We start from the raw sequence: 23,240 nt of genomic DNA, 5'->3' as shown, positions 1-23,240 counted from the left end.
AGCTGAGCAGAGGCTTCATGCAGCATCAGGCCAGTAGCACCTGCCCTCAGCCCCCTGTGTCTTATTATTGTACCCCATTTTCCAGCCCTTGGTGTGGTGCTCACACACCTTGTCTTCCAGTCTAATGGTTTGTAATTCTCCAAGTACTCCTTGTTCTTTTATACCTTTGGTGTGTTCATTCCTCCTTTTCTCTGGAAAGACTTTACCCTCTCCCTTTTCTCTCATAAATTCTTGTCCTCCCAGATGAGCTCACATATTACCTCAGCCATGCAGGATGTCCTCCTAAGAGAGCCACTGGCTACAAAGGCAGACATCTTCTTCCAGTTTTTGATGATTCTTTCATTCCACCATGAAATCCATCTATCCACCCCTTATTTCTTGACTGAAGCATATGTAACTGGGCTTGTGCCATATTCTGGGATATAAGATGACTTGACTGGAGCTCACAGCTTACTGGGGGAGACAGACAAGTAGCCAGGAAATGACAATACAGTGCTTCAGTGCACCCATAGGGGCAAAAGCAGAGAGCAGTGTGTACACAGGTAAGGCTTGCAATACATGTAGGTATATTGGAGAAGCTTTATGAAGGCAGGAAGGACATTTATCCTGAAGGAGAAGTTTTGCAGGCATCAGGAAAGTATGAAGTCTGGGTCTCCTTTGGTAGAATTTAGACCCTGAAGCATTTTGTTCATTCTGCTGGTTCTACCCTCCCACACCTGTTACCACTCATTCTGGAGAAATCAAGTTAAAATGGTACCTGGGGTACCTGGGTGACTTAATCAGTTAAGCTTCCAACTTTTTTTTTTTTTTTTTTTTTAAAGATTTTATTTATTTATTTGACAGAGACAGAGATCACAAGTAGGCAGAGAGGCAGGCAGAGAGAGAGGAGGAAGCAGGCTCCCCACTGAGCAGAGAGCCCGATGCGGGGCTCGATCCCAGGACCCTGGAATCATGACCTGAGCCGAAGGCAGAGGCTTTAACCCACTGGGCCACCCAGGCGCCCCAGCTTCCAACTTTTTTTAAAAGATTTTATTTATTGGGGTGCCTAGGTGGCTCAGTGGGTTAAAGCCTCTGCCTTCGGCTCAGGTCATGATCCCAGGGTCCTGGGATCGAGCCCCGCATTGGGCTTTCTGCTCGGCAGGGAGCCTGCTTCCTCCTCTCTCTCTGCCTACCTCTCTGCCTACTTGTGATCTCTGTCTGTCAAATAAATAAATAAAGTCTTTAAAAAAAAAAGATTTTATTATTTATTTATTTATTTATTTGAGAGGGAGAAAGAGAGAGAGAGAGAATCTGAAGCAAATTCTGCACTGAGTGTAGAACCCCACTTGGGGCTTGAGCTGACCATGGTGAGATCATGACCTGATCCAAAACCAAGAGTCAGACATTCAACCAACTGAGCCATCCAGGTACTCCTAAGCATCTAACTTTTGATTTTGGCTCAGATCATGATTTTAGGATTGTAAGATGGAGCCCCGTGTCAGGCTCTGGGCTCTGAGTGTGGAGGCTGTTTAAGATTCTCTGTCTTCTTTTCCCTCAGCCCCTCCTCTTCCCACTCCTAAGTAAATAGATAGATAGATAGTAAAAAAATTAACTGCATGTTAAATGCATATGTATGTATGTATTTCAATTTTTGTCTGACAGGAAACACAAATTCTCTGTATCAGAAAAAAGATAATTTATTATGCAGAGACCATCTTACCAGTTCTGTGCATCCCTATCTCTATAGATAATGCGATGAAAGCCTGATGTTACCGTGAGTGTACAATGGGGTTGAACCATAGGAGATGAATGCTGAAATTATGAGACTCAGAACTTATATAGGGCAGCTGGCACATGGGTCTGTTTCCTCCATCTTCCTCCTGAGAGAGAAACCTTTACTCTGGAATATAAACAAATCCTCTCTGGGGAGGGATGACAGTCTTTACTTTTCCCTTCCTACCCTGGAATATAAGGAAATAGCATCAGAGGCTTCCCTCCCTTAGAGGGTGAATGGGTTACTACTTGGGCAACTAGAGCTCAGTCCTCTGAGAGTCTTCTGCTAGGGTAGAACACACTTCAGCACTCCCACCGAGAGACAGGAAGCTAGCGTTTTTGTGTACCAACTCCTGGCTCTCAGCTGCAGGTCACTCTTGGGCACTTCTGATGAGACCACCTGCCTTTATAACTGGAGAATGTGCTCAGGCAGAGTGATGCTTTTGGTGTGCTTATACGAACTGTCTGGGTGACCTCCAGGATGGACTGAGGGGATATGGACATGATACCAATTATGTGATCTTACCTGTCTTCATGTCTCTAAAATGGAGATCATAATATGTAACTGCACTGGATTGGTGGGAAGATTAAGTGCATCAGAATTCATAAAGTGCCTCTCACATTTCTTGAAAAATAGTCAATACTCAATAAATGATAGCTTTAATAGTAATAACATGAGGGACCAGTGGCTCTTCTTTTGTAGCTGACTTAAGACTTGTTTCTATCGTTTTAGGTTGTGTTAGAGTAAACAGTTGACTGGGGTCAGAAGGGGCAAACTGTGGTTTTAGGAATAGTGATTTCCCTTAAGTGAAGCTACCCATTTGCACGGGGGCAGAATCTATTCCTTTCAAGCATTATAAAGCCAACTAGTCTAGTAAGATATAATTAGATCGTTTTCTCAGTATTAAAGCTTTTGCCAGTGGCTTGTACATTTTGTTGCTTGGTAGGGAAAATAAAACTTCCACAGAACGGAGTTATTTTGCTTGTAACTATAAAGAATATTTATCAATTCATGCTAAATCTCAGAGCATATCCAGGTTGACATGGTTGCCAAACTGGTTGTGTTTTTTTCCTTTGTGCTAAATCTAATTGTAGGCATTATCACACCTACAGTACATGTCTGTGCATGCATCCCTACTAGGGTAATCACCTAATCAGTTCTACCAGAGGTGGTGATTAGAGCCATGGAGGTGGAAGTGCTGAGCTCCTCCCAGTCGAGGTGTGTGCGAAGTGTCAATGTTGTGCATGTTCTGTGTGGTGGGCTCAGGAGGCTAGCTGCACACCAGCCCTTGCCCCTCCTCTGTGCTAACATTTGGCTATCAGATCCTTCTCTTTGGGGAAAGTGGACTCAAGCCAGTAGATGAATCATGTTTTGTGCAAGGCAATCATGTTATTCCATTTGTATTTCCTGGAGTTTGGTCTGAGGTGGTCAAGTGACTTAGGAGAAGTCTGATGGGGATCTTAGGAAATATCTTCTTCCTGGTAAAAAGAGATGAAGGAGAAAAGACCTGCCCTTCTTCCTGCTTTTGGACTTGTTGGTACTGTGGCAGCTGTTATGTGATCATGAGGAGCATATCCATCACACGGAGAGTATGACAGAATGGGAAAATGGAAAAATTACGTGTTCGTGATAACACAGAAGGGTAAGTGTCTGGATTAGTCTGGGACTCCATACTACTGGCTTCTTATAATGTGAGACTTCTATTGTTTAAATGACTTTAATGGGCTGTTCTGTTCTTGAGGCCAACATGTCTTGATTGACAGAGTTCTGGATATAGCACAAGTCTGGTCGGGGGGGGGGGTAGATAACAAAGACACTGACATTAGGAGTAAGCATCCATGGAAGAGAAGAAGAACTGAGACACAACAGGGACCACTGGAGAGGGCTCAGCCACTACTGACCAGGACAGAGAAAGTATGGGGGCTCCTTGCTGATCAGGAGGACAGCTGATGCTCCCCACTGCTTGACAGTGCATGAGAGCAGGAGTAAGACCGCAGAGGCCACTTTGGTGAGGTGCTGCAGACGGGAGCAGCAGTGGCAGGCAAGCCCTGTGGTTCTCTCTCTGGGAGATGCAGGAGTCAGGACAAACATGGTATTATAGCTCTTGTAGCCTGTTGGTGGTGGAGGAAATGGGCTTTGGAGCCAAACAGATGTGAGTCCTGTTACTTGCTTGAGCAGAGCTTCAGTTTCCTTCTCTGTAAAATGAAGAAAGTCATCTGCTCCATTGGATTCTTGTAAGTATTAAAATACATTAAAATAAGTTAACTTCTCTAATCTGTAGTATAATAGAAGTTTATGAAAAGGTAGTTATTATTATTTAACAGACACCTGCAAAGGTAATGAAGATACTTCATGGTGAAGATACTTCATGGTGAAGGTACTTCAGTAGAAACCTGACCACTAGATACTGAGTGAGATCAGGCCAATTTGAGTTGAGACTTGCAAGAGTAAACTGGTGTTAACCTGCCCTGATTAGTCTGCTAAGAGAGAAGCCCCTGGGGGTGGAGTTTCTGGAGACCATTTCTCCTCTGTCCCCAGAGACATATCTGAAACAATAGACTTTCTTGTGGGGGGGAAGAACATTAATATTTGCTACGACATTGTTTTCCCCTGAGCAGTGGAGGAAGACAAAGGCAGAAGATGTGCAGTGCTGATATAAACAGGAATGCCACAAAGTTTTACAAAGTTCCCAAGGGGCTGGGTGGGGGCTTATCATGGGGTCTCAGACTCCAGGGAAGAGGGAGGGGGAAGATCATAGAATGTTCCCTGCCTATCCTATCACTGACAACCTTGGTTGTAAAACACCAGAGGTACAAATGTAATAGCCAGAATCAGAGGCTTCCTGCTCACGGATATGAGGGGGAGATGGACCAAAATAACCTTATAGCACTAATAGCAGACTCTGAGAAGCCACCCCTTCTCTCCTGGAGCCCCTATCCACACACCCCTTCTAAGTAATTTCTAACCTTTCAGTGACTCACAGAAAGAAGAGGAATAGAAGTTACTGGCGTTTGTAGTAACAGGATGAGAAAGTACGAGACTTCCTGTTGTGTGTGTGTGACAGCTGGTGATAAGTGGAGGGCTCTACACAGGAAATCCGCTCAGCTTCTGCAATGTGACCTGCCTGAAGCTTGGGTGCTCCTTCAGTCTGGATGTTGATGGCAGGACAAAGGGACGCCTGGACCATGGGCGACGTGGTAGAGAAGAGTTTGGAAGGGCCTCTGGCACCTTCTACAGATGAGCCCTCCCAGAAAAGGGGAGACCTTGTAGAAATCTTAAATGGGGATAAGGTAAAATTCGATGACACGGGACTCTCCTTAATTCTGCAGAATGGCCTGGACACCCTCCGTGTGGAAAATGCTCTGACCGATGTCATCTTGTGTGTGGACATTCAGGAATTCTCCTGCCACCGCGTGGTGCTCGCTGCGGCCAGCAACTATTTCAGGTCAGCACGCCTAGGATTACAGTCAAGCTGGGTGCAGGTTGTAAGGAAAATCAGTAACGATGTGAGAGCCCAATCTAACCAGGTGGCCGTTGTTGCATGTACAGTTTGTATAACTATTTAGATTTGTGTGTCTATTCAAGATAACAAAAAAGAAAGTTATTAAACCTTAGATTTTAGGGTTGGAGGCATATTAAAGGAGAGATTGGTATCATTTAAAAGCAATGTTTATATATTACGGTAAATCTTCTCTGTATGTGTGTTTGTTCCAGAGGATGGAAAATTACTGAAGTCATGGGGATTTTTTCCCCCCTTGGTTTGATTAGTGTGTTGGAAACATGATGTTGTCTTTGTTCACCAATAGAGGTAGAGAAAAGTTTGTGGCCCATCGTTTGGAGTTATCAAATGACTTGCTGAAAATTAAGGGCTTCTATTGTGCACAGGGGGTGGATTAGAAAAGAAAGCATAACAAAGGTGCTTTTGCAGTGAGGGGCTCCCAGTTATAACACACTCTGAGACCTGGGCTCCATCCTGTCCTGCCCTTCCTGACATTGGGACTCAAGGCAAGTCACTGTGTGCTCTGAATTTCTGTTTTGTCATCTGTTAGCTGGGGACAATGATTACCATTCTGGATTGTTGTGATAACTAAATGGGAGAGGGAAAATGCTCTTACACAGTGCCTAGGGTATAGTAGATGCTTAATATGTCTTTGTTGAAATTCTTAACCTCATTTTGTTTGGTTCAGCTTAGAACCATTTAATGAGTATTTACCATGAACAAATGCCTGGGACAGGAATGTGGGAGAATCAGGAATGCAGTGAATAGGGCTGGATCCAGAGTTCTCCAGATCACTGCAGACTGCAGATCATTCCCCAAGGGAAATGAGGATGAGGAAGGTATTTGCGGAACTTGAAAAAGAAATGCCTTTATAATTCTTTTAAATGATATTCTTCTTAACTCTTGTTTCTGGCTGAGGAAATTAAAAAGTATTTACCTATGAAATATCTTGAAAAGCATTGTTTTTTTCATTTTTCTGAGATATTTAGAGGGAAATTTTTCCTTGGACTTCAAAGAGCAGGGTCAATGGGCTGTTGTGGAATTGATTAGGTCCCATATGTAGACAAGGCAAGGGGACACCTGGGTCGGCGGGAAGTAGTGCCTGCTATGTGCCAGACAGACACAGTTATCTGATTTTATTTTTGCAGTAGTGTGGTGAAGGTGGTTGATGTTCCCTTTTACAGATGAGGAAATGGAAACCCAGCTTTACACATGTAATCATTGCTAGAGCAGGGATTGGACACATTGTAGAAATCCTTGTTTTTTACTGCAATACAAATTGCCCCTAAATTTAGGGCTTCATTCCACAGGAAATATATAAAAGGTAACGGTAGGCACAACATAAAGATGGGTTGACAAAGATAGACACATTTCTTACTCACCAGTTTCGAGCATGGCTTTCGCATTGATCACAACCACTTTCAGAAGTAAAGGAAAGTCAACTTGGCTCAATATCCTGAGTACCCTTTTTTAGGTGTGTTCATTCTGTTTTGAATCACTGGAAAATGGTTGTCACACAAAGGTATACCCGATTAGCAGTTTTGTTAGTGGCTTGGCACAGGACTGCTGGCTGTATGCTCTCCAGTGCGTCGCTGGTTACTCTGGTCCTTTTGAAGGTGTTTGGGCCCAGGTCCTTCGCACCTCGCTGATGTGGGATCCTTAGGGAAAGTGTCTACCAGCCCTCAGAAGAGGTGGTACAATGTGATGCTGGAGACTCCCACATGGTGTGCATGTCAGCCTGGGGATGAAGAGTTGTTTCCAAAACTGCCTGGTCGTGGAGGGAAATTCCTTCTATTCTTTTCTTCAGAGCAGTGACTTTTGATTCTTATCTTGGTATTTCCAAGATGACTTTTCTACTATAATGAACACAGGCCTGGAGACAGGATTCTTTCTTCTAGTGCTGTGAGCAGAGCTCTGGGCCACCAGTGTCACACACGCTCTCCCACAGCAACCCTGGGAGGAAGGGCATTTTATCCCAGCTTATAGATAAGGAACCAAAGCCCCAAGGGTCTCTGTTAATAAAGTGACCAAGTGGGATTTGGCTCTAGGACTGATATTAAGTCAGACATTGCCTCACTGCCTGTCTTGCTTTGCTTCTAAGGTTTTGAAAGGGGTTGGGAGCCAAGTTCCTTTTATGCTCACACTTCAGAAGGGCAGAGAGTCTGCTCTGTCTGAGAGGCTTCCGACATAGTCCTCTGTGCTTGGGAAGGCCTAGAAGCTGGCTGTTAAATTATGTAATTTTCCCTCCTTTATTTGTTGAAAACATAAATATTTTCCATGGAGTGATGGAACCATAGTGTATTTAACCAGTCCCCTGTTGACAGACATTTGGATTGTTTCTTGTCTTTTGCTGTATAACAATGCTGTAATGAATGACCTTATACATGTCATTTTATATGGATGCACGACTATCTGGGGCTGTATTTCTAGAAGAGGGTTTGCTGAGTCAGGGAGAAATGCATCTGCAGTTGAAGTGGATATGCCAGATTCTCCCCGATAGAGGTTCAGTTATTGTGCACTCCCCACAGGCTTGCCAAAAGAGGATGGCTTCCAACTTTTGGATTTTTCCCAATCTGACAGATGAGAAACAGTATCTGTTTTGTTTTAATTTGCATTTCTCTTAATTTTTTAAAAAAGATTTATTTATTTATTTGGGGGGAGGGGCAGAAGGAGAGGGACAGACAGAATCTTAAGCAGACTCCCTTCTGAACACAGAGCACATGGGGCTCATCCCACAACCCTGAAATCATGACTCTGGGATCATGACCTGAGCTGAAACCAAGAGTCAGACGCTTAACCAACTGAGCCACCCAGGTGCCCTGTATTTCTCTTATTCCTAATAAGCTCAAACATCTTCCCATATGCTTAAGGATTGGCTGTAGTTCTTTTTCTGTGAGCTCTCTCATACGTTTCCAATTTTCATGTATATTTTTTATTTTTTTTTATTTTTTTTTATTTTTTTTTATTTTTTTATTTTTTATTTTTTTTATTATAATTTTTTTTTCTAATTCCTTTTTTTTTTTTTTAAGATTTTATTTATTTATTTGACAGAGAGAGATCACAAGTAGGCAGAGAGGCAGGCAGAGAGAGAGAGAGAGGGAAGCAGGCTCCCTGCTGAGCAGAGAGCCCAATGCGGGACTCGATCCCAGGACCCTGAGATCATGACCCGAGCCGAAGGCAGCGGCTTAACCCACTGAGCCACCCAGGCGCCCCATTCATGTATATTTTTTAAAATTAAGATTTATTTTTATCAAAGTACTACATGCAGATAGTTAACAAAGAGTCAAATATTATTTTTTTTAAAGATTTTTATTTATTTATTTGAGAGACAGTGAGAGAGAGCATGAGAAGGAAGAAGGTCAGAGGGAGAAGCAGGCTCCCCATGGAGCTGGGAGCCCGATGCGGGACTTGATCCAGGGACTCTCAGATCATGACCTAAACTGAAGGCAACTGCTCAACCAACTGAGCCACCCAGGTGCCCAGAGTCAAATACTATTTAAAGGCTTATAATGACAAAAGTTTCTCTTTACCTCTTCTACCCTTCAGTTTTTCTCATCAGAAGCTACCATTTTTGACATTTAGCTGTTTGTTCTGGTATCATATTTATATTTCTTCAAAATATGCTTATACTACTCTTTTCTGATTTCTCAATGTTAGACATTATTTATTGATTTCCTAGCATGTCTGATAAAGACTTAGCACTTATACCTAAATCCCTTACCATACACTTCCTTTCCCTACAATCTCTCAGTATGTTATCACTTTTTTTTGTTAAGTTTGTATTAAGAATTTACATTATGTCCATGAAAACATTGTTTCCTGTTGAGCCAAGTTGTATGATAATGTTTTACTTTGTTTCTTGTAAAGTCTTTTATCTGAAGTTAATAATTCATTCTTTTTTCCATTTGCTTAATGTTGGGGCTATCTTTCACTCACAGCCTCTCACCATGATCTTTCATGTGGTTCAGTGCATCAGAGAATCTACCGATTCCACTCCCCCCGCCCCAAGAATCTTCCTCACTGACAGCATTTTATACATGTTCTTTGGACCTGCTGCCCAGCTATTGTTGAGCTGCATATATAACCCTGGTGGCTGTAAACAGGGACATTACTAGTAACTCAGACAATGTAGTTCCCTTTGGGGACCTATTTTAAAGTCTTGAGTGGAATGAGAAAGTTGGGAAGATATATAGAGTTGAGGCTGAGAAAAGGGCAAAGGAGAATAAAGCTTTAAAAGTAGCTCATGACATACATTAAATGTCAAATGTCCAAATAGTCTCATGGCAGGAATATCAAGGGAAGCATGATTTAACATTCATAATAATGTTTTTTTTTTAATGTCGTAAGATTACTAGTGTCTTTTATAAGATGACTAAGAGAGCTGCCATTTGTCTTATGCCTTTGGACATGTCCCTAAATCTAAGTCTTTGCAACCGGTTGTGCATCCTGTGTACTGAACCCCAGCTTCCAAAGGATCTCCATCTAAAGAAGTGGTTCTTGACATTTTGGGGGGCATGGAGCAACTCACTGCCACTTTGGTTCATCCCATAAGTGATGTTGACCCCTGAGGGCAATCATGCTGTAGGTCCCAGGGATGGCTGAGGGAAGGAGTGGTGAGGAAGAGAGGGATCATCAGGTTTCTCACAGTCCTACCTCATGACTGGCATTTCTACATGAACAAAAAAGCTTGCAGACTGAGGCTGAGTAAACAGCAAGCTCCTTTGTTGCTGCTGATGCCCCAGATCTGCCTGGATCTTGGCTCCTGCCTTGTACTTCTGTACTTCAGTCTCTGGATCTGTTTCCCTGAGGCCATGATGAGGGGACTTTGACCACTGGCTGCAAAAATCAAGCACAGGTCAGGAATGGGAATGGCATTGTGGGACAATCTGTTAATAATATTCTTATATATTAACCAGTTACTGTATGACAGAAAGTGGGGTGAGAGGGTACTCTCAAACCTCACGTAGATGTTATAAGTCTTTGCTTTTGCTGCATAGTAGTGTAAGGTGTCTACAAAGGAGCCAGCAAGCATGGATGATAGTGTAAGTGCAAAAGAAAACAAGAGTGAGTTAAGGCCCTCTAGGTCTGGATTAGAAATCTGGCTAGTGGCAAGAACATTGAAGATTGCTGTTGCTACAGTGGTGAACTCAAGCAAATTGGAAGAAGTACTGATTGTAATTCTAGCATGAGTTCCTGCATTTTATGCTTTTAATATTATTCATTTGGCAGAACCAATGTGGTGGTTAATATTTAAGTACTTTAGGTCTATAGTTTGTTTTTTTTAATTTTTTTAAGATTTTATTTATTTATTTGACAAAGAGAGAGAATACAAGGAGAGGTAGTGGGAGAGGGAGAAGGAGGCTTCCCACCGAGCAAAGAGCCCGATGTGGGGCTTGATCCCAGCACCCTGGGATCATGACCCAAGCTGAGGGTAGATGCCCAACAACTGAGCCACCCAGGTGCCCCTAGGTCTATAGTTTCTTATCTGCAATTCTGAAATCCCCAAAGTGCTGATAATTGAAGAGCTTTTCATAACTTATTTGGTGAACAGATCTGTGTCTTGAACTGCATTTGTCTGATGGAGACATCTATCCTGAACTGAGGGGAGGCTACTTAGAGTCTGTTTATTCCAGTTAGGGCCATTATTCATATATTTGCTGCTGGAGTCCTCGTGTGCTGGATCAAGGAGTGCTGGAGGTACTATATAACATACAAACTACGGCAATACCCAAACAATTCTGAATGCCAGAGCTCATCTGACTGCAAGATTTTGGGATAATGGATTATGGGACTTTCTGATGAAATTTGTTGCATTTTGGTGTTATTCTTCTACCTTGTTTCATCAGAATATTTTACATACTTGTAAACATAGTTTATATATAGTTTTGCATCTTTTTTTCATTATAATCTCCCCCAAGTCTCATAACTCCTATTTGTTTTGCTATAATTTTTAATAGATGCATAATATGAAAATCATTCTCTCATTGTGAATGTAGGTTACTTCAGTATTTTGTTTTCATAAATAATGTGGTAGTAAGCATCTTTGTAGTAAGTATTTTTTGCAGTTTGGAATCTGGAAAGGCCAACATTTTTTGCCTCCTTTCTGCATACCAGGAACTTTGCTGGATTCTCTTTCATTTGGTTTAATTTTCACAATATCAACTATTAGGTAACAACAAGTAGATAACGTTGTCTCAGTTTTACCCTCCAAGGAACTCACTTTGAAAGGAAGAGGGCTTCCCCATTGGGATCCAAACTGAAAACAGATCTTTCCATTGGGCAGAAATGTGGCTGTTGAGACATTTCCTGTGTAAGACCCTTAACTCCCTCTCCCCACCATGCACTAGTATGATCTACATGGGCTGAAAATGAGGAGAAAATATAAAAATTATTGCCTCTGTGTGCATGTACCCCCCACCTTGCACACATAAACAGGATACTATGGGAACATTCAAGCCAATTTTTGTCTGGGGGCTGAGATAACAGACCCCATAGCAGCAAAGACTCAGCATGCCTTAGGACACCAGTCTGGGTCAAAGGATTAAATAAGAAATAAGGGAGCAGGTCAGGATGCAAGGTGAAGAGACAGTATGCTTTGAAAGTATAGGGTCTCAAGAAACTATAGGGCATCATTGGGGCAGGAACAAATAACTGCTTGGTATAATGGAAAGAATAGTATCTTAAAATCTTGTCACTGGCATTTGACTCTGTACCCTTCCACTTATTGGCTGTGTAAATCTTGGAGGAATTGCTTGGCCTTTCTGATGTTCAGTGCCATTCATTATACAACACAATGAAGCTAATGATTTGTGTTTGTCCCAGTAAGTTTGTGAAATACACATAATAAAATAGATTCATTTATAAATTTATTTGCCTAAACATTTTATGCAGGATAATGACTCAGATTTCTTCATTCTAAGGAAGAGAAATCAACTGGATTTATGTAGGTAACTCACAGAGTGCCCCAGAAGGCCAAACTCAGAAAACAGACAGGGGCCAGGGAGGCCAGGCAGTAGCCAGGACCACAGCCCAAAACCACCCAGAATCCTGGAGGCCAAGGCTAGTGCAGTTCTGACCATGGGCGTTGTTGCCCTTGCAGTTCCTGGAAACCGGAGGCTGCTGCTTCTCCTGCTACCTCCACTGAACGGGCTCTCCTCTGTCCCTGCTTCTTTGCATTAGCAGCTCCCAGTTCCTAGACTGGAGTTAGTTAATCTGATTGGTCGAGGCTGAGTTACACATGCCAATGCCTTAGCTGTGACAGAGGCTGGGAAAGTGTGCCTTGGACCTTTGCAGCTTCTGGATCAGGAAGTGGCTTCTGCCACACACTACATCTCATTCCAAGGGAGAATTGCCATACCTATGAAGGGCTTCAGATGCTGGGCAACCAAAAACTGGCAAGAGTCTATTACATGCAGCTATTATATGCCAGACCTGCATTAGGTGGAGAAGAAGGGTTAAGGCATCATGAAAAATATGCAAGTGGTAGAGAATTCCATGACTCTTGTCTCATATGCATCAGAGATAAGGATCCTGAGATATTACAGGCAAGAGGACAATTCTTTTGCACTTTCAGTTGTTTTCTCCCTTCAAATCTTGAGTAGCCCCCATATATCTGCAAGAGTGTGTGGTGTACAGGCATCAACCATTATGCATGATCTAGAAACTGGCTGAAAGTGAGCTATGAGAGGGTCTTTGACAACATTACAATGGCTGGCATTTAGCAGACAACTTGTAAATATTTTATGTCAATACAAACTTGTGATTCCTCTTCAGTCACTGATTAGGTAGCATCCTGGTCAGAGCAGGAAGTCCTCACAGAGTTGGGAGGCTATTGTACAGCTTTACAAAAGGGAAGGATGATCAACTGTGGTCACCATAGTAAAAATTATGAGGAGCGGTTAAAAAGTCCAAAATGCTTCAGAATGTTGTGGATTCAATAAGTTACTCACATGACTATTTGGACACAAATGTGCTAGGCCTACATAGTGAATCCTGCAGATCTTTTTTTTAGAATTGGAAGGTAGAAGTATAATTGAGTCCTTTGAATTTTTAAAAAAATTTATTCATTTATTTGACAGAGAGAGAGAGCACAAGCAGGGGAAACAGCAGGCAGAGGGAGAGGGAGAAGCAGACTTCCCACTGAGCAGGGAGGCCGATATGGGACTCAATCCCAGGACCCTGGGGTCATGACCTGACCCCAAGGCAGACGCTTAACTGACTGAGCCACCACCCAGGTGCTCTGGTCCTTTGAATTTTTAATGAAATGTCATTTCTGGGAGTGCCTGGATGACTCAGTCAGTTGAGAATCCGACTCTTGATCTCAGCTCAGGGCTTAAACTCACCACCGTGAGTTCAAGCCCCATGTTGGGCTCTGCACTGAGTGTGGAGCCTACTTAAGAACAAAATAAAAATAAAAATTCATTTCTGTCATCTCCACCCCTGGTGCCTAGGGCATGTGGGTCATCCTATAGTCAAGACCAGAAAATCCATTCTTCTCCTGTTTTGAATAATGCTCCATGGAGCTCTCAAATAAAACACAACAGAGAAATACTTTCATCATCCACATCTCAAGTTCTGAGCATTACCCCTATGTTATGTACACAGACACGTAGCTGTCCATTTACAAAAACGCCTTTGTAGAGTAGATTCTAATATGGTAAATACCAAACAGTCCATGAGAAGAGCTGCCCATATGCAGAACATCTGTGTTTTTGGTAAAAGTGCCTTAGAGCTCACCATCCATCACATTGCTCAATGTTCCTATATTAGTCAGCATTCTTTTGGTTGCCAGAGATAGAAACTGAGGTCAAATCAGCTTGGGCAAAAGAGGAAGGTATTTGGCCACATAGCCAATTCATAGGAAGGGCTGGGATGTAGCAGAGCCTGGGAAGAAGAGGAACCAGGGACTTGAACGCAGTCTGGGTATTTCTTTCCACCCTCCTTTGGCTTCTTTCTCAGGTGGGATTTCCCAGATGGACTTCTGCCACACAGTCGGGGGTTTGCTTGTTGGCAGCTCTGAGACTCACTTCCTTTGGTTGGTTCCAGAGAGAAACTGAGGGGCTAGCTTCAGTTTGAAAAGCCCCCAGGAAAGACTCTAATTGGCCCAGTTCCATTCAATTACCCAAGCCTAGACCAGTCACTGTGTCAGGGAGGTGGGGCACAGTGATCAGCCCAGTTTAGGTTAGGAGTCCAAGGTTGGCCAAAGGGGATGTGGGCGGAGGGGAGTGAAGAAGGGGAGATTAGTAAAAAGGTAGAGAGCTTCTATTTGAGCCACATGATTTGGGTGGGACTTGGGAGAGCATTTCCCAGAACGGGAAGGTACTGGACTAAAGGAAAATAAATGTATTTAAAGAGGGATAATAAATCCTGGTTTACTTTCTTTTATTAGCTAACTTATTATACTTCTGTCTTAGTTCTGGCTGTCAGGAGGCTCCCTTAGCCTAGGTTTCAGTGATATATTCTCCTCCTACTTTAATTACTTAGATCTTCTTACTTTTTGTTGTTACTGGTTTGTCTTTTATAATACCTCTGAGGCTTTAGTATGAGCCTCTTTAAGTTATTTCGCAGAGGCTTTTTTTTTTTTTTTTTTAAGTGAGCTCTAGGCCGAATGTGGAATTTGAATACGACCCTGAGATCAAGAGTTGCATGCTCTATTGACGGCCAGCCAGATGCCCCTAGAGAAGCCATTTTTGTATAAAGATAAGTCTCCCTTGCTATGAAAAATATCATTTAGGCAACCTACATCTCCTCTGCAAGCTGTAAGAGTAGACATTTTTTTATTACATCTAACTTTTGTGGAAAGCTTTAAGGCCAGAGTAATTATAGGAGTTTTAATACTGCTGTGACTTTAAAACATAATCAAACCAAAAGTTGCCTCATAGCCCTTTCTGAGGAGATACTCAAGGATCTACAGATTTACCCTCCACCAAGTTTGCTTATGATGTATCAGGTCCAGGGTCGACTAAGAACTCACACTGACTTTCACCGGGCACCTGGATGACTCAGTTGCTTAAGTGTCTGCCTTCCACTCAGGTCTGATCCCAAGGGCCTGGAATCAAGCCCCTCATTGGGCTCCCTGCTCTGCAGGGAGCCTGCTTCTCCCTCTCCCTCTGCCTGCTGCTCCCCTGGTTTTGTTCTCTCTCTCTCTGTCAAATAAATAAATAAATGAAATCTTAAAAAAAATTAAATCACTGACATTCAAGAGATCGTGTGTCATGTAGAGTAAGCTCTACATGGGATAAATACCAAGGGCATTTGGTGTTAGGGGAATTAGGAGAGGGGCAGATGGTCAGTGAATAATTCTTAAAAGGTGGGGTTAGGGATCACAGCACTCTGGGTTGATTGGATGAATGCATGAATTGGATAGACGAATGGAATTTCTCTAAACCCACTCTCTATCAGACATTGCATTTACAAAGATTGATGAGTTCTGATTTCCTATTGATTTCAAATCATAGTCAGAAGAAAGAGAGGCAAATCAATGTTTCAGTACAGGGTGATAAGTGCTATAATGGAATTCTGCTTACAGAAGGGGCATTAAATCAGACTGGAGGAAAAAGCAATCAGAGAGGACTTCCTGGGAGAATTGATATTACAGCAGAGTTTTAAAAGATGAGTAGGCATTGGCTAGAAGGTGCCCAGTGAAGGAGAGAAAGGGGGAAGCATTCCAGGCAAAAGGAAGTGCATCTGGGAAGGAATCATGCAGTGTAAGCATGGGAACCAGAGGTAGCTGAGTAGGGTTGGAGTAAGGATACGCTCGGGTCAATAAGCTTGAGAGATGGGCAGGGTCAGACCATGAAGGTTTTGTTGGGCTAGAGTGAAGAGTTTGATATGTATCTTACAGGAAGCAAGAAGCCATGGTAGAATCGTTAAGGAGAAATGTGATTCAAGATCTCTGTTAAAATAACCCTTTGGGCTGTGGTGTAGAGGCCCTGTCAATCTAGGAAGACCCTCAGGTGGTTGCAGGCAGTGGCCCGGCCAGCGGGCATGGGGAGACAGTCTCAAGTGGCATTCTGTGGGCAGCTAGACCACAGAGAAGCTGCAAGAAGGAGAGGCCCTGCAAGGTTGTGGGACTAGGAGACAAACTCAAATGGAAGCCAAACCATACTTTGGTTGAGAGCCAACGCTGAGCTTCAGGACTGGGAAAAGAAAGCAAAGGTGAAGTAACTTTATAATTTCTTCACCTACCATGCCATCCCCTTTTAGAGGAAAGCCCAGAAACACAAATCATTTTGAAGTAACTTAAGTTTTGAACTTGCATTTTTTGAACACCTTGAAGGAGATAGGCACCACAGCTGTTATTAAAATCTGTTCTCTCTTATCTACATCTATGATCTAGACAACTGCTAGCTTTTAGGGCAACTTTGTATGAGTTTCTAAAAGTTCTTTTTGGGGACGCCTGGGTGGCTCAGTTGGTTAAGCATCTACCTTCAGCTCAGGTCATGATCCCAGGGTCCTGGGATTGAGTGTTACATCAGGCTCCTTGCTCAGTGGGGAGCCTGCTTCTCCCTCTGCTTGCCTCTCCCTCTGCCTGCTGCTCCCCACTGCTTGTGCTCTTTCTCTCTCAGACAAATAAATAAATAAAATCTTTTAAAAAATAAAGAAAAATAAAAGTTCTCTTTGGGAAGACCGATTAGAAATAGATGTCCTCTTCTCTGGGGTTGTCACCATCCACCTGAGGGCATGAGGCTTAGGGGGTATAGCACAGGCTAGATTTCAGACCCACTCTAGCAGCTATCTGAGCAGCCCTCAGTACAGCCCAAACTATGGTAGTCCTTCTTCATCTTTGCCTTTAAAACTCTACTCCACTCCCAGCTGGAGCATCTCCTGTCTTCCTTTCCCCTCTCTCTCTGGATCTGTATCACAAAAGCCTAAGGACCAGGCCTGGCAGTCCAGATTCCTCCATGGCAGCTGGTAGAGGGAGAAGTCTGGAACACAGAGATGATCGAATTTGCTCTATCACACACACAAAAAAAATTTTGCTCTATCACAATAGGGATAACTTATGACTTGAGGATACCTTGTGGTGAGGATAAGGGCCAGTGCCAGTTCACATGTTTCCAAGTGGTCAGAACTAGGAAATGCTCAGAAAAATCTCAAAGAAGAGGCTGATCCATGACTTCTAGATAATGACAAGGTAGGTCATAAGGAAGCCAGCATGGGGTCCTTGGGGGGTTGGGATTGAATGTGTTTGGAAAAGGGGGTTGATAAGGAGCCTCCAGGACAACAGCCGGGTCAGGATGTGGCAGTGGGCAGTAAGCACAAATGCTGAGCCTGCTCATGGCCCAGTGGGAAGTGAAAATCAGAGCAGACCTCATTGAAGAGGGAAGTGGTGTTTTGTCAGGGAAAGCCAGGTTTCATCTCTGGTAAGGAGAAGGAAGATGTGCCAAAGCTAATTAAGGTGAAGAACAACCACTATGTTTTGTATTGTAAGATCTAAGTCAGGAAGGCTTAGGGTAAACTTCATGGGCCTGAGATTCCGATTTGGAGAATCACTAGATAATCCAGTTCTCTTTGTAACACACTTTGTACCAGGAGCTCATTGTTATTTATTCCTTTTTAAAAATTTAATTTAATTTAATTTTTCTGTGTTCCAAGATTCATTGTTTATGTACCACACCAGTTCTCCATGCAATACGTGCCCTCCTTAGTACCCACCACCAGGCTCACCCAACACCCCCACCCCCTTCCCCTCCAAAACCCTCAGTTTGTTTCTCAGAGTCCACAGTCTCTCGTGGTTTGTCTCCCCCTCCGATTTCCCCCAACTCACTCCTCCTCTCCAACTCCCAATGTCCTCCGTGTTATTCCTTATGCTCCACAAATAAGAGAAACCATATGATAATTGAGTCTCTCTGCTTGAGTTATTTCACTCAGCATAATCTCCTCCATTCCTGTTCATGTTGATATAAAAGTTGGGTATTCATCCTTTCTGATGAGGGTGTAATACTCCATTGTATATATGGACCACATCTTTTTTATCCATTCGTCTGTTGAAGGGCATCTTGGTTCTTTCCACAGTTTGGTATGTGGCCATTGCTGCTATGAATGTTGGGGTACAGGTGGCCCTTCTTTTCACTACATCTGTATCTTTGGGGTAAATACCCAGCAGTACAATTGCAGGGTCATAGGGTAGCTCTATTTTTAATTTCTTAAGGAATCTCCACACTGTTTTCCAAAGTGGCTGCACCAACTCGCATGACCACCAACAGTGTAAGAGCGTTCCCCTTTCTCCACATCCTCTCCAACACTTGTTGTTTACTGTCTTGTTGATTTTGGCCATTCCAACTGGTATAAGGTGGTATCTCAATGTGGTTTTGATTGGAATCTCCCTGATGGCTAATGATGATGAACATTTTCTCATGCGTCTGTTAGCCAATTGTATGTCTTCTTTGGAGAAGTGTTTGTTCATGTCTTCCGGCCATTTTTTGACATGATTATCTGTTTTGTGTTTGTTGAGTTTGAGGAGTTCTTTATAGATCTTGGATATCAGCCCTTAGAGGAGCAATGTGGGTTTGGAGATTGTAGTGTCTAATAGGCAAATCCACTTGGCTGGCAGGACCAAGTACAGGATGGCACTGCATGTGTATCCTCCTTCTCATCTATTTATGCATCCATCCATCCATCCACCCACCATCCATCCAACAAATATTAAATGGCTACTGTGGGCCAGCAAATAATTGAGAGAGAAGTAAAATCCAGCTCTTGCCTTTCAGAGTCTTATAAATCTAATAGAGGAGAAGACTAATTAAAAAATAGACCATATAGGGGCACCTGGGTGGCTCAGTGGGTTAAGCCTCTGCCTTTGGCTCAGGTCATGATCCCAGGGTCCTGGGATTGAGCCCCACATCGGGCTCTCTGCTCAGCAGGGAGTCTGCTTCTCCCTTCCTATCTGCCTGCTTCTCTGCCTACTTGTGATTTCTCTCTCTGTCAAATAAAAAAATTAAATAATTAAAAAAAAATAGACCATGTAGGGTCACCTGGCTGATTCGGTTGGTAGAGCATACGACTCTTGACCTTGGGGTCATGAGTTCAAGCCCCATGTTGGGTCTAGAGGTTACTTAAAAATAAGCTTTAAAAAAGGGTATGTAGAGTATACAGAGAGAAGTCTTTCAAACCCAAGGCTGTTGAGGTGAACAGAGGCACATGCTGGAAACTGTGATTGTTGGGCATAGCTGCATCAGAGGATGGGGTAGGGGGTGCATAGGCCAGACTCTAAGGGGCCTAGAATGGTAATATTGACAGTACATTAACATTTCATTTTCTGGGCACTTTTAATATAATCTTCTTTAGCATTTGGGCCCATTTGTTATTCATTATCCGTTTGTCTAATTGTGTCAGTCAGGACTCTTCATTGCATATGGCAGATACTCAGTTCAAACTGGTTCAAGCACATTTTGAAAAGAAGTTATTTGCTCACATAATCTAAAAGTTCAAGGTATTGATTTTAGTTCTCTCTAAATCAATTATGTTCACATAATGTCATCAGGAATCAGTTTCTTTCTCTGTATCTTGTCTCTGCTTTCCTCTGTGTTGGTTTCCCTCTTAGGGAGGGTCTTCACACATGGAGGCAAGAAACTATCCAGCACCTCCAAACTTTATTTCTCCGAGCTCAGCTGTTACAGTAGAGAGCTTCTCTTTCCCAGTGGTTCCAGAAAAAGGTCTAGAGTTAGCTTTTTTTTTTTTTTTTTTTTTTTAAATGTTTTTTTAAGATTTTATTTATTTGTCAGAGAGAGAGAGAGAGAGAGAGCGCGGATCACAGGCAGACGGAGTGGCAGGCAGAGGCTGAGGGAGAAGCAGGCTCCCCGCTGAGCAAGGAGCCCGATGTGGGACTCGATCCCTGGACGCTGGGATCATGACCTGAGCCGAAGGCAGCTGTTTAACCAACTGAGCCACCCAGGCGTCCCTAGAGTTAGCTTTGATTGGACTTGTTTCTTTCCATGCCCATCCGTGAACTGCTCCCTGTGGCATGGGAGATTAATATGGTGACTTGGGCTATGCTCACCCTTAGTCTAGGAGGTGGGGCTAGCTCCCCCCAAACCTCTCAAATATTGGAAGAGGGATAGTTTCTTAAAGGAAAATCTGGGTATGCTTACTAAAAAGATTAGGAATGATGTTGGACAGGCATAATAAGAACTGCCTATTATATTTTTTGTAGTTGAATCATTGCTGAATCCTGGCCATAAACATTTCCTGTGATTGATGTTCTATCCTGCTTGATCTTGCAGGACAGAACAAGCCCTTCTTTCTGTTATACATTTGGATGGGCTGAGTTACATGGCATGCTGAGGTCTCAGAAATGGTCCTGTGGGGCTGGGAGGGACACTGGTTCTATAGAAACATAGCTGGAGTTCTGGTCTTCAAAGGGTCCATGTACAGTGTCCTTGAGGAGTGCTGAACTGGGCAAGGAGTATGGCAGAAGGCAGTTCTTTCAAGGCTTGCTATGTAGAGTCAGATGGGGGCAGCTCTGGGGTTCTAGCTCCTCTGTCCGTTTGGAGGCAAGACTCAGCCAGCAGCTGGGGGCTCAGGGAGCTGACTCCAGGCCCCAGGTAGGGATGAGGCCTTAGGCCTCATGGAATTCTAGGAGGCTGGCGCTTAGAAGGTTCATCATGGAGCCGAATGCGGGGCTCAATCTCACAACCCTGAGATCATGACCTGAGCCAAAATCAAGAGCCACCCAGGTGCCCTAACATTTATATTCTTAAATAGAATTAAATAGAATTTAACTCAGTTAACCAATGCTAGAGCAAATAAATAGAATTAAATAGAATTTAACTCAGTTAACCAATGTTAGAGCTATTCCAATACAGAATATGTCTCACTGATGCAGTTAGTTTCAGGTATAAATGGGATGGTGAGGGGATTAGAGGAAGGACAGAGCAGGGGAAACATGGGTGGAGTTAGCCTAGGAATGAGATAGAGGGGATGATGGGGTGGGTGTTGGTCTGTGGGCCTGTGATTGGGGTTAGAGGTGTAGGAGGCAGAGGTTTCAGAGGCAGGTGTGGAGGCCCAGGGACAGGGGGTGAACCATAGTAATGTTGAGCTGGGCGAATGACTCTGAGTTGATAACATTTAGGAACTGGGGGGCATGTTAACACTTATCAGAGGTCTAAGTGGAATGAATGTTCCAGTGTGGCTGTGTCCTTCCTTTCCAAGCTCCAGGCCCTGGACTTGGGGGTGTGATGGGTATGAGGGTAGAGGGCATATAAGGCATGCCTTATGGATCTGATTCTTCCAAAGGTGTTTGATAATTTTGGAGGGGTAGAATACTGTCCAAAGGAAAACACACAGGGATTAGGAAGGACAAGTTCATTTGTTCATTCATTCACTCATTCATTTTTCTCCCCAAATATTTACTGAGTCCCTTCTAGGCTCCAGGCCCTGTTCTAGCCCCAGGGATACAGTGGTGAGCATGGTGCAACCCATGCCCTCACTCAGCTCATGTTGTAGTGGGGAGACCGCTGTTAAATTAGTTAATTTCAGGTTGTGACAGATTGTAAAGAAAAAGAAAGGAGGTGAATATGTTAGGGAGTGACTAGATTGGGGGCAGCACGGGGAGGGTCTCTCTGAGGAGGTGAATTCTGAGCAGAGACCTAAATGACGTGAGCAATAAGGCTGGCAGAGCTCGGAAAAGAGTGTGGCCCAAGCTGTGTTTGGGGCCACACCCTAACTTCATTCCGGAACACTCTTAGGCCCATAGAGGTTTTTATGGCTATTGCGGGAGACGAGCTCACTTGCCCAGCCTCTGTTTTGGGATTGGCACTGACTCACTGCTGAGTATTGGGCAACTGGCTCCTTACTTGAGACTATTTCTATTAGAAATGAGGATCTTAACAGCTACCTCTGTTTTACAAGAATCTCATGAGAATTGGTCAGTGTCTGTCTAGAAAGTATTTTTTATTACACAAAAATTTATTTATCTCGAGTGTAAGCCAAGGAGTAAACGATTAGCAACTAACTCAGCTTTGTTTCACAGAGTGAAATTTGGTTCTGTTGGTGCTCTCATTCAGTTGACCCCTAAAGGTAGCCTTGAACTCCTGCTGATTTTCTTGGTTTCAGCATACTGTTGAGCTCCAGACTAAAAGCCCAAGGTTCTCATCTCCATTCTATTTCTGACAGCCCATATGGCCTTGGGCAATTCACTTAGGTTCTACCTCTATAGTCTATCAACTATAAAATGGGTATAATAATCAAAAAAGTACTATTCTTTGTCCTACAATGTGCTAAAATCATAAATGTAAGAGATTACTGTTATTAAAGTGGAAATCTAGGGATGACCCACCTTACATAGATTATATACCTTTTATGGGGTCCCAACTTGGCCTAGGTATTTCCATGGATTGCCCAAGAAAGCAGCAGGGGACCTGGGAGTTTGGTCTATGAGAAATATGTAGATCTCTTCTAGTTTCACCTTGTCAGTATTGAGCATGATTGTGGCCCAGGAGAATGTATTTAAGTGACAGAAAATCAGTGACAAAGTCTCAGAGAAGAGCAGAAAAATACTGGGACTTTGGGAGCCAAAGCAGGCAAAAAGAGCCCTAGAGAGAGGACTCTGTCTTTAGGGCACTTCCTTTCTCTCTCCCTTGAACACTTACTGAGCTCCTACCATGTGACAGGCACCGTGCTAATGTTTCTGGACCAGACTGTGTGTAGCCCTAGCCCTTACTCTGTTCTGGAGGGGCTGTGGACAGCAGTGCAGTGACTCTGACACCCACTTACCTGATAGGCACCAGGCCAAATGCTGGCAAGTCAAGAGTTGCAAGACAGAGTGTGATGGGCCTGCCTATTCTAAGTATCTCCCAACAGCCTGCCAAGATTCCTCTGACCTGGTCTAAAACACCTTTCCCTAGTAAGTGCTGGGTATCATGCAAACCACTTTGTTTGTATTATCTTACTTATTCTTCCCAACAATTCACTGGGGTAGGGACTATTATATCATTTTACATAGGGGGAAATGAGGTTTGCTCACTTGTACAAAATCATGTAAAGAAG

General features: G+C 43.3%; 1 protein-coding gene across 1 annotated transcript in view; it reads left to right on the top strand.

Annotated features, from left to right (window-relative positions):
• Nucleotides 1-4,905: 4,905 nt before the first annotated feature.
• KLHL6 (kelch like family member 6) overlaps nucleotides 4,906-23,240 on the top strand; it is a gene marked incomplete at its 5' end in the record, with an annotated part of 56,590 nt that continues 38,255 nt past the window's right edge. Inside the window, one exon of the mRNA XM_080826719.1 lies at nucleotides 4,906-5,198. Coding sequence (XP_080682845.1) covers nucleotides 4,906-5,198 — 293 coding nt within the window. The remainder of the gene's footprint in view (nucleotides 5,199-23,240) is intronic.

The sequence above is a fragment of the Martes martes genome, assembly GCF_963455335.1.
Source record: "Martes martes genome assembly, chromosome: 1".
Taxonomy (NCBI): Eukaryota; Metazoa; Chordata; class Mammalia; order Carnivora; family Mustelidae; genus Martes; species Martes martes.
This window is presented reverse-complemented; position numbering and strand designations above follow the sequence as displayed.